Genomic DNA, 10,580 nt, shown 5'->3' on the forward strand with positions numbered 1-10,580 from the left:
AGGAGGGTTTCTTTACATCAAGGTTTTATATATTTATTCAGTGGTTACATTTATAACCCATCCTTTTCTCACAGTGAGCAACGTGTTCATATGAGCAGAAGAGTTGCACCTGCTTCTCTTAACACAGTCATTTGCAATTGTCCATTTGCATCTCATTATATAGTCTACACTGTTTGCTGAAGACACACTTCTGTACCCTGCCCTTTGACAGCTGAACATTTGTGTGATATTTGTGAGACCATCCCTATTATTCTTTGGTTTGTTTTGAGTTGCTTTATTTGATTTTGATATTGTATGATTTTATGCTTGCAACCTGTCATGGGATCTTGTGAAGGGGGGGGGTATGAAATCTAATAAATCAATAGCATTGTGTGTCAGATACTGAGGTTGCGCCCTGGAGACAGTGTGGTGTAGTGGTTAGCGTGTTGGAGCAAGACCTGGGAGACGGGGGTTCTAGTCCCCACCCATGAAGCTCACTGGGTGACTTCGGACAAGTCGCTGTCTCTCAAATCCACCCAACCTCTCAGGGTTGTTGTGAGGATTAAATGGAGATGGGGAAAACCATGTATTGCTCTTGAGCAACTTGGAGGAAAGGCAGGATATAAATGTAATGAATAAATAATGGTTGTGGAGATTCCCAACAAAGGTGTTTAGGAAGTATACTGCCACGGGGCAGCAAAATAGTCATAGTCATGTGTTTTGTTAAAGTTCAGAATGTTTCTTTCCCTCAGTGAAACCTTAAAAGTGGAGAAGTGTGAGGAGAGTTAGCGCCACAGCATGAGGCACCTTCTGCAGGCAGAGTGATTAGGGCTAGAGGCGTTGCATGCAGCTCAGCAAGCAGGTTGGCAGAACACCCCTATGTATTGTACCCAAACTATAAGAGCAGCCCAGAGGAGGGGGTAAATGAAAGGGAGAATCTGACTGATCACAGTCTTTCCTTTTTTTTAAAGGGAGATAGGACTAATCATGGAACAGCTGGAAGCCCCAAGGAGACTATTGAGGAAGGGTCTGAAAATGACCATGGAGTGCCTTCATCCAAACGGATGCAGGGGGAGCGAGGAGGAGGAGCTGCTCTCAAGGAGAACGTGTGTCAGGTAAAAGTCTGAAGTGCTTTGCTTGAATGCTGGTAATTGTGAAAATGACTTGAAGCAGCCAGACTACTTGGGGACAGGCCATGTTAGTAGGAACCAGATCTTTGCAGAGCTTGCATCCAATGCTTTTTTAAACTCTTGAGGTGGTTGTTTTTTTAATTTTGACATGAAGGCTTTCTGTCTACAACCCTTATTTTGTGTGCAGTCCCAGAACCATTTTGGGTAGACAGGAAGTGTGGGGGGTACAGGATTGCAAAAGTGTGCTTAAAGTGTGCCTTGTAAGGGGCTTCTGAAGTAGTGTAAATCACTCGAAGTTCTAATGTTTGAGCCAAACAATTGGACCACAGCAGCTGTTGCTGAAAAGTATTTCCGAAAATGTGTTAGCTGTGGTTTAGTAGGTACGCATAAACTAGGATTCCCTACTCCCACCTCTTTAATTTCAGCCCTTGACCACGCATTGTTTAATTCCTTTGCAGATCTGTGAAAAGCCAGGTGAATTGTTGCTCTGTGAAGCCCAGTGCTGTGGAGCTTTCCACCTGCAGTGCCTCGGGCTCTCAGAAATGCCGAAGGGCAAGTTTATCTGCACTGAGTGTTCCACAGGTACGAAACTGTACTCACTGATGGTGTGGCGAGCTCTCGGGTTGCTTTCAAATGTTGGAGCTTGTTGAAAACAAATGGCTTTGCAGCATGGAGCAGAATGGCTCTGCTGTCTACCAGGCTGGAGCAATCCTGGTTTTGTATGTTGTTGCCTCCAGCCATGGTGACTGCTTGTAACTCCCCCCCCCCCCCCCCGCTGCTGTTCAGGAGTCTTGCACCTTCTGTTCTTTGATTGTGTTTCTTCTACTTTGCTGCCCTCTCCTGTTAGGGGTCCACACGTGTTTTGTATGCAAGAACAGTGGAGAGAACGTCAAGCGGTGCTTGCTTCCCTTATGTGGGAAGTACTATCATGAAGAGTGCATACAGAAGTACCCTCCCACAGTCATGCAGAACAAGGGCTTTCGCTGCTCACTACACATCTGCATGACTTGCCATGCAGCCAACCCAGCAAATGTCTCCGCATCTAAAGGTACAGTAACCTTTTCTTGTGCCCAGAATGGAAGTGCATTTCTACATTCATTTTAACTGTGTTTACAATTCATTGGTGTGTCCCCCCCCCCCCTGTTCTTGGATATTTTAAAGGGGGGGTTGGTGTCTAAAACTTGAATCTTAAAAAAATGATTTTTTCCAGATTTTATTATTATTAAGAAAATGTAATTCCAATATATTTCTCTGCTAGGTCGCTTGATGCGCTGTGTCCGATGTCCTGTTGCATACCACTCGAATGATTTCTGCCTCGCAGCTGGGACTGTGATCCTTGCTTCCAACAGCATGATTTGCCCAAATCATTTTAGCCCTCGAAGGGGCTGCAGAAACCATGAGCATGTAAATGTCAGCTGGTGCTTTGTTTGTTCAGAAGGTAAGGCACCTTGTGCTGGGCCTGGTGCGTTATGAGTGTTGCCATGTTTTGAATGAGTACAAGCATAGGAGGATGTTGTTGAGGAAGTGAGGGGGCAGCCTAATCTATCAGCTCTTTACCACAACGTGATACAAATGGCCACGATGTTGTCCTTTGTCTAAGTGAAACATATTTCCGGACTGAGGTATACAGTTAGGATCATCTCTGGGGGTCCCTACTTTGGGCCTAAGGGAAAGGGAAGCAGCCAAAAGAAGGCAATGGGCCTTCCATAGAATGCAGTACAGTGGTACCTCGGGTTAAGAACTTAATTCGTTCTGGAGGTCCGTTCGTAGCCTGAAACTGTTCTTAACCTGAGGTACCACTTTAGCTAATGGGGCCTCCCGTTGCTGCCGCACCACCACCACGTGATTTCTGTTCTCATCCCGAAGCAAAGTTCTTAACCCGAGGTACTATTTCTGGGTTAGCAGAGTCTGCAACCTGAAGTGTCTGCAACCCGAGGTACCTCTGTATCTAAAGGCCCTCTAAAGGCAATGGTCATGTTAGTGGGATGGGCCACAGTGATAAAGCCACTAAAACAAAATGTAATATATATGTTTGCTAAGCTTGCTGACATAGCAGGGACAGCAAATGAGACATTGAATATGGGGCTTAAGCCCTTCTTCCATAGAGCTTAGGGCAGTATACATGATTGACTTCCCCCTTTTCACCATCCCCCTTTCTGTGAGCGAAGACTGGCCTAACTGCCTCCTTGTCATATATAACACCTCAGACGAAGCAGTGGAAAAAAGTAAATGTTGTGGCAAATAGATACGATTGGGTTTAGCACTGGCATATTGTATTGGCTTTGACACAGTTGAGACCTTTACAATAAAATTGATACCTGGGGGTGAAGTTAACCTTATTCTGGAGACCAGCACCACCCTCTTTTGACCCATTTTCCATTTAAAGAACTGAAGTGGGATTTGAGGTCTGGATAGGATGAACTCCCCTTTTAATGTGATGCTGTCCATGGGTGTTCCTGTGGTTCTGTCCCTGACATACCTGCCTTTCTTTCTCACAGGTGGAAGCCTTCTGTGCTGTGAATCCTGCCCTGCCGCATTCCACAGGGAGTGTCTGAACATTGACATGCCAGAGGGGAGCTGGTACTGTAACGACTGCAAAGCTGGCAAGAAGCCACACTACAAGGAGGTGGTCTGGGTTAAAGTGGGACGTTACAGGTGAGAGTGAATGAAGGCAAATTCTGTTATATTTAAAAGATTTCAGTTGTCTCTTGTGAAAGCTTGTTGCTACTGCTCATTTTTGCTTTGCTAATGTTATTAATACTGTACAGTGGTACCTCGGGTTAAGAACTTAATTCGTTCTGGAGGTCTGTTCTTAACCTGAAACTGTTCTTAACCTGAGGTACCACTTTAGCTAATGGGGCCTCCCACTGCCGCCGCGCAATTTCTGTTCTCATCCTGAACCTGAGGTACTATTTCTGGGTTAGCGGAATCTGTAACCTGAAGCATCTGTAACCTGAAGTGTCTGTAACCCAAGGTACCACTGTATTCACAATGTCAGGAGGGGACCTCCCCTCAGCTTTATGTGTATTCTTACCAGCATGGCTGCTGCTGCCCTTACAGTTGTTTCCACAATGTTAATAGAATACGTAAAGTCTTCTACTAATGTGGGTTCCTGTTATTCCATGGTTAGGTTAGCAAACACACACACACAAAACAAATGATGCATCTTAAAAGGAGTGGATCTAGGAAACAGACATTCCAGAAATTTATCCATGGGCTCATCTGTTTTTCTTGCCTTTGTTCATTTCCAGGTGGTGGCCAGCTGAGATTTGCCACCCTAGGACCATCCCTGTCAACATCCAGAAAATGAAGCATGTCATCGGTGAATTTCCTGTGCTTTTTTTTGGATCAAATGATTACCTTTGGACCCACCAAGCTCGAGTATTTCCCTATATGGAAGGAGATGTGAGCAGCAAGGACAAGATGGCAAAGGGAGTTGATGGCATTTACAAGAAGGGTAACCCACTTTTTTTTTACTCTAATGTAACCATGAAAGTTAGCAATGAATCCCATCTTTTTCTGTGTTCTCAGGGAAATAAGATGCTGCATTAGGAAAAGAAGAATAGATTCTGGCATCGTTATGCTTCAGAAATAGCCCTGGCTAGAATTATAGATTGAGCAACTTTGGTTTGTCATGATGTCTGAATTGATGAGCAGTGGTTTGTGAGTGGTCGGCACACCAGAATTAGAAGCTGTGGTTTGAAATAGGTTTTCAAACCATAGTTTCTGCTAAGCAAACTAACTATAGTTATAACTATTGCTTTGCCTCCAAAGGCCACTGGGCCAAGACACAGAAGCACTAAGCAGACAAGTAGTTCTAAACTCTACTTTGTCCATCCAGAACCTCGAAACTGTGGGTGCATTTGCATGTCATTGTAAACAGTGTTTAATTCTTTACCATGAGTGCAGCTTGCTCCCCATTTCCCCCCTTCTGCTAGTGAGCAGGAGCAACAAACCACAACTCTTGGCGTACATGGTTGAAACATAACACTAAATCAGGGGTTATAGTTTGTTGTTCCAGTTGCTACTGGATGGAATAAAGTGGGAGAGATTTCCATATTCCTGGTGAACTATTAACTGTGGTTTACTGTGACATACAAATTCAGCTAAAGTGTGTTGAGCGGTCGGAACTGAGTCTCTGTTGTTGTTTTTAATCTTTCCTGAAGTGAAATTTCTTGATGTAAGAACTCAGCAAGGAGTAGATGGGGATTGGTGTCTATCTAGCTTTAAGATGTAGGGATAAAACAAATTATTTCAAGAAGCTTGAGTTACACAAAACAATGTCTTTACTTTTTGCAATCCTGAAACAAAGGCATGCTGAAGTTTTCTGGCTACTGCCTGGGAGTATGGAAATCTCAGTACTGTTCTCAGTTTTGCTACAGACTGTGAATCCTAGAGAATCCTCTTTGTGGCTGCTGTTTCCTTTCCCGTCTGTTACTGGTGCCTCACTTCAGCATATTTTCATGTAAGTGCATATATAAAAGTGGCTGAATGTCTGTTCATATATAATGAGGAAGTTTTCTTAATTTAGCTCTGCAGGAAGCTGCTGTGAGGTTTGAAGAGCTAAAAACACAGAAGGAACTGAGGCAGCTACAGGAAGACAAAAAGAATGATAAGAAGCCCCCTCCTTACAAACATATCAAGGTGAGGGTGCAGGACATGATAGCAGATGGCGGGCCTTGTGCACATGAGTTGCCCCCAATCCCTTGAAGGTGGTTTGGCTATGGCACTATGTGCTCCATCCTTAGACATAATGAAGGCACAAGTCTTAACCATTGTTAATGCTGACCAGGACGTGCTCTTAACTATACACTCCTCTTGCCACCTGCCACTACACTGCAAAAGCTGAAACCTGTACAATCTGTCCACTGTGAAACATTTCCTTTAGACTTTAAAGGAAGCACACAAGCTGTTTTTTGTGGTACCACAGATTCACATGGCAAGATTCACCTAACAAGTCACGTCAGTGCAAGCCCTGCGTGAGGATTTCCACTTGCACAAGGGGACTTTTCCCTCCTCTCCTCTCCTCCCCCTCCACACCCACTGAATTGAGTCTAAGGGGATTGGGAGAACCCCCAGAAGTGCTGGGGGGATCATTCTGTCTGGCAAGGTGCAATGCTTGTGTTGACGGGGTGTTCACTGTAGTGCAACATTGAGTTTTACCTATGTTTTAATCCCAGTGTAAACTATGAGGTCAGCTGTTGGCCACATGAACTTCAACTCTTTGCTGACCTGCAGTAAATCTTTGGTGTATAAAATCCTGTTGAAAGGAAGGGAGTCTCCTTGCTGTGTGAACTTGTTTGTTCTTTCTGTCCCACCCTGGTAAAGCATCACTTCACACTATTGAACACCATTACAATAGCTGATTAAAGTGGTGCATTTTCTATGCTGTTAGAAGAGTTGCAGCTGAAACAATAATAAAGATTAACAATATACATGAAAGTGCAGTATTGACCCATTTCAACAAGTATCGCTGTAGCAAAAGTTGTTTCTGATTTCCATGTATGTAGTCTACATTTCTGCATTCCAATGATGTACAATTTAGCTAGGCCAGCCGATTTACTTGGTGGCTTATATCTGTATTTAAAGGTGAACCGGCCTGTAGGCAAAGTGCAGATCTTCACTGCAGACTTGTCTGAGATCCCACGTTGCAACTGCAAGCCGGCTGATGAAAACCCCTGTGGCCTAGACTCTGAGTGTATTAATCGCATGCTGCTCTATGAGTGTCACCCTGCTGTCTGCCCTGCTGGGGAACGTTGCCAAAACCAGTGTTTTACCAAAAGGCAGTATCCTGAAGTGGAAATATTCCGCACACTGGCAAGAGGCTGGGGCTTGCAAGCCAAAAGAGACATTAAAAAGGTATGTTTGTTTTTTGCTGTCTTAATTCTTCCCCAAGTTTAGTTTCAACATCCCACACTTTCTATAACTGAATTTAGTTTTCCTTTCTTAAAGCATAAAATTTACAAAGACAAGAAATGAGTCATTATTCCTGTCTGAGACATACATACACATGTGGTAGGAGTTTGTTTCCCATGGTTACCTAAATATATAGTCAGTCTTTGCCTTCCCATATATAAGTTGGGTTCTGTGCTAATGGAACCTTGAAACAATCTGAACTAGATTTAGCAGAAATCAATATATGTCAGGATTTCCCCAGATAAGTAGTATTGCTTACCTCTCTGCTTTTCATCCTACACCACAAATTCTTGAGTGCCCAGCTTTTCATCACACTTCTGTGTTTTACGAAACAGATGGAAAGGACTGCTCATTAGTCTGTTTCTAACCCCCACATTTTCTTACACCAAAACCATCCTTAATTAATACCCATCTAAGTAAAGGGATCTTAAACCCCATATTTAAACTGAGTGGATTACTAAACAAAAGTTCTATCAAGGCGATGTCTGCATTTGCAGTTTTTACTGTTGTAAAAAGTAACTACTGTAAATGCTTGAATTGCTGAATTTCAGCTCTCCTAGGCAAACCATGAGCCCTAAATCTTGGCTACTTCTCGTGGTTAATTATGATTTAGCTCAGCACAGCAGTAGGAGGGTTAGGGAGGCACTAAGCACTCAACAGTTTTCTTTTTTGGAGGCCATGGGTTCACATAGTGTGACAGGCGTACCAGACTACAAAGAGCAGTGGTCTAGGTCGAAAGAAACCAGTTTGTAATAAAACTGATAGTTATGATGCTCTAGTATGTTTTATTAAGGAATGCAGTTCTGTACCTAAAATAGAGATGGTGCCTCCTTAGGCTCACCTTCCAAAAAGCACTAAAGATTTTGGTTTCCATGAAAAGCTATGAATTAGTAACTTTAGTTTTAATGGGTGTGTGTTTTGTTCATTTGTTTCCTATGCATATCTCTTCCCATCCCCAACCCCCTGAGTTTGGTTGGTCTTGGCTTTGTATTCAGAGTACTATTTGTTGCTCTCTTCATCTCTTCCCACTTCCACACTTTCAGGGTGAGTTTGTCAACGAATATGTGGGAGAGCTGATAGATGAGGAGGAATGCCGGGCCAGAATCCGCTATGCCCAAGAGCATGATATCACCAACTTTTATATGCTAACTTTGGACAAGGTGTGTGAAAACATTCCTGTTTTCTATATCTGAAGTAAAATACTGCTAGTTCATGTACGTTTGAAACAATAAATTAAGATACTGTGCCTTCTGTTGGCATTGGTTTTAGATTGCAAGACCACCTGATTTGTGTGTGTGTGCTTTCTTGGAAAGACATCTCCCCCAACCCTCAAGTTTCTTAGAGCATTCCATATCTGTATTGCACTGCTTATAGCTAAGAATAAAGTTCTGGCTGTGTTTTGAAAGGCTGAGTTTTTCCCTGTGCTTTTTAGGATCGAATAATTGATGCTGGACCAAAAGGCAATTATGCTCGATTTATGAACCATTGCTGCCAGCCAAATTGTGAGACACAGAAGTGGTCAGTGAATGGAGATACTCGGGTTGGCCTTTTTGCGCTCATAAATATCAAAGCTGGTAAGGAGCCCTAATGATTAGTAGCCTTGTTTCTGATATTTTGGCGTATGTATCAAGAAATGAAAGTCTGCAGCCTGAGGGCAGGTTTAACTAATGAGTCCCACTAATGGAACTGTGTTCAAGGACTTCTGCTGATTCAGTGGCACTTCCCTTCTTTCCCCATCCTCTCACTGAAATTGGCTTTGTGGTGGGGGGTCAAGAAAACCCCTAGAACTGCATGTGGGGGGAGCAGAGGGGGGGTCATTTTTGTCTCACAATCTGAAAAGCTTGAGCTGATGGAATGATTGCCATAGCACTATGTTGGATTCCTCCCTGAGTGTTTGCATGTAAGAAGTTGAGATACTTCTTCCTAGTAAGTGACACGTATCTCTGTGTTCACCATACATTACATATAACAGAAAGCTTTAATAGGTAGCGGCTGTCATAGAATCAAAGAGTTGGGAGTAGTATTTTGAAGTCATTTCCCAAACCCCTACTCAGTGCAAGATACAATACAGCGTCCCTGACAGGTGGCTATTTGGTGGAAGGTATGTTCTTCTATCTGTGTATTTGTACTATATTCACAATGTAGGAAATTTCATCCTGCTTGTTGAAATTTCATTCTGCATGGCCCTCGGGAGGTAAGGTAATGCAATTATACTAAGTCATAGACCTTTGTTGCAAGTGTGCACTGGAATTTCAGCACATGCAAGGGAAAGTAGAAGCAGCAGATTCTCCTCAGCATTTGCACATCTTTTTGGGGGGGGGGGTTGGTTTTTCTTGTTTGTTTTTAATCTTTCATTCCAGTTCTAGAACTTCGGGTTCAGCAAAGCCTATTACAATCCAAATGGGTCTCATTGATTTCTCTGATTCCCAGGGACTGAGCTGACTTTCAACTACAACCTGGAGTGTTTGGGGAATGGGAAGACAGTCTGCAAATGTGGTGCTCCAAACTGCAGTGGTTTCCTTGGAGTAAGACCAAAGGTATTTCAAACCCTTATTTAGATTTCTTCCTTCAGCTGCCCTTTGAATTGCTTGGGGTTCATTTTTTACTTAATTTAAAGGAATCTTTTTCTCTTCAGTATACTCCTCTCCAAGTTACTGTGTGATTGCTATTGCTGTTGATAAAAATGACACCCCTTTAGGACCCACTCTGCATTGCTTAAATCAGACGAAAATGGCGGGGCAGGGACTGGAAAAAAGCTAACGCCAGGAGGGATCTGTGCTAATAACATTAATCACTGTATAGGGAAGTTTTTAATGTTTGACGTTTTACTTTGTTGGATGTTTTAATTTGTTGGAAGGCACCCAGAGTGACAGAGGCAACCCTGTTAGATGGGCAGCATATGAATAATACATTATTGTTGTTGTTGTTGTTATTGTTGTTGTTCTTTTCCTGACACAGTGGTCAGGATGAATGTAAAACTTCCAATGTGTCCAAAATGAATATACTTTTGTTAGGAACTTTCATAGCTGGGGAAACTCTGGGTTTATTCATACTAGGAAAACATAATCTTATCATACGGCCTATTCAGGATTGAACCGTTTACTTACCCCTCAAGAATTGTGATTGCAGCTGTTTTCCTTGTGGTCTTTCATCAAGTCAGCTAAAGAAGTTTAACAGAAAGAGGTATGAGGACAGGGATTTGTTCCCTTTGAGCATTTACTCAGTGGCATTGTTTTGTCTCCAGAACCAGCCACCTGCCTCTGAAGAGAAGTCCAAGAAGTTCAAGAGGCGGCATGGGAAGCGCAAATCCCAAGCAGAGATTATGAAGGAGCGTGAGGATGAATGTTTCAGCTGCGGGGATGGAGGGCAGCTGGTTTCCTGTAAGAGGCCAGGCTGCCCAAAGGTGTACCATGCTGACTGCCTCAATCTGACCAGGCGTCCTGCAGGTCAGTCATGTATTCTCACTATTATTCATAGAAACTTAAGTATAACAGCTGCATCAATAGCACTAGCCTCGAGCGAAAATGATGCCTCCCAAACTTAGCAGCTGGTGAC

At 43.2% G+C, this 10,580-nt stretch overlaps 1 protein-coding gene and 1 long non-coding RNA gene across 22 annotated transcripts in view; one reads left to right on the forward strand and one right to left on the reverse strand.

Moving 5' to 3' along the window:
* NSD1 (nuclear receptor binding SET domain protein 1) overlaps positions 1-10,580 on the forward strand; it is a 60,233-nt gene that overhangs the window by 41,210 nt on the left and 8,443 nt on the right. For all 21 annotated transcript variants that reach the window (XM_083488298.1, XM_083488303.1, XM_083488285.1 and 18 more), the window contains 12 exons: positions 951-1,094; positions 1,568-1,691; positions 1,957-2,157; positions 2,368-2,547; positions 3,608-3,764; positions 4,361-4,566; positions 5,641-5,753; positions 6,699-6,968; positions 8,069-8,185; positions 8,458-8,599; positions 9,456-9,562; positions 10,270-10,471. In XM_083488298.1, coding sequence (XP_083344424.1) covers positions 951-1,094; positions 1,568-1,691; positions 1,957-2,157; positions 2,368-2,547; positions 3,608-3,764; positions 4,361-4,566; positions 5,641-5,753; positions 6,699-6,968; positions 8,069-8,185; positions 8,458-8,599; positions 9,456-9,562; positions 10,270-10,471 — 1,963 coding nt within the window. The remainder of the gene's footprint in view (positions 1-950; positions 1,095-1,567; positions 1,692-1,956; positions 2,158-2,367; positions 2,548-3,607; positions 3,765-4,360; positions 4,567-5,640; positions 5,754-6,698; positions 6,969-8,068; positions 8,186-8,457; positions 8,600-9,455; positions 9,563-10,269; positions 10,472-10,580) is intronic.
* LOC310699921 lies at positions 6,245-10,257 on the reverse strand. The gene is made up of 3 exons (XR_014522305.1): positions 10,133-10,257; positions 7,285-7,342; positions 6,245-6,515 (listed from the first exon to the last, which is right to left on the reverse strand). It is a non-coding gene; the product is annotated as an uncharacterized lncRNA (long non-coding RNA).

This window comes from Podarcis liolepis (assembly GCF_965112155.1).
Source record: "Podarcis liolepis genome assembly, chromosome: 2".
In the NCBI taxonomy this organism is placed as follows: domain Eukaryota; kingdom Metazoa; phylum Chordata; class Lepidosauria; order Squamata; family Lacertidae; genus Podarcis; species Podarcis liolepis.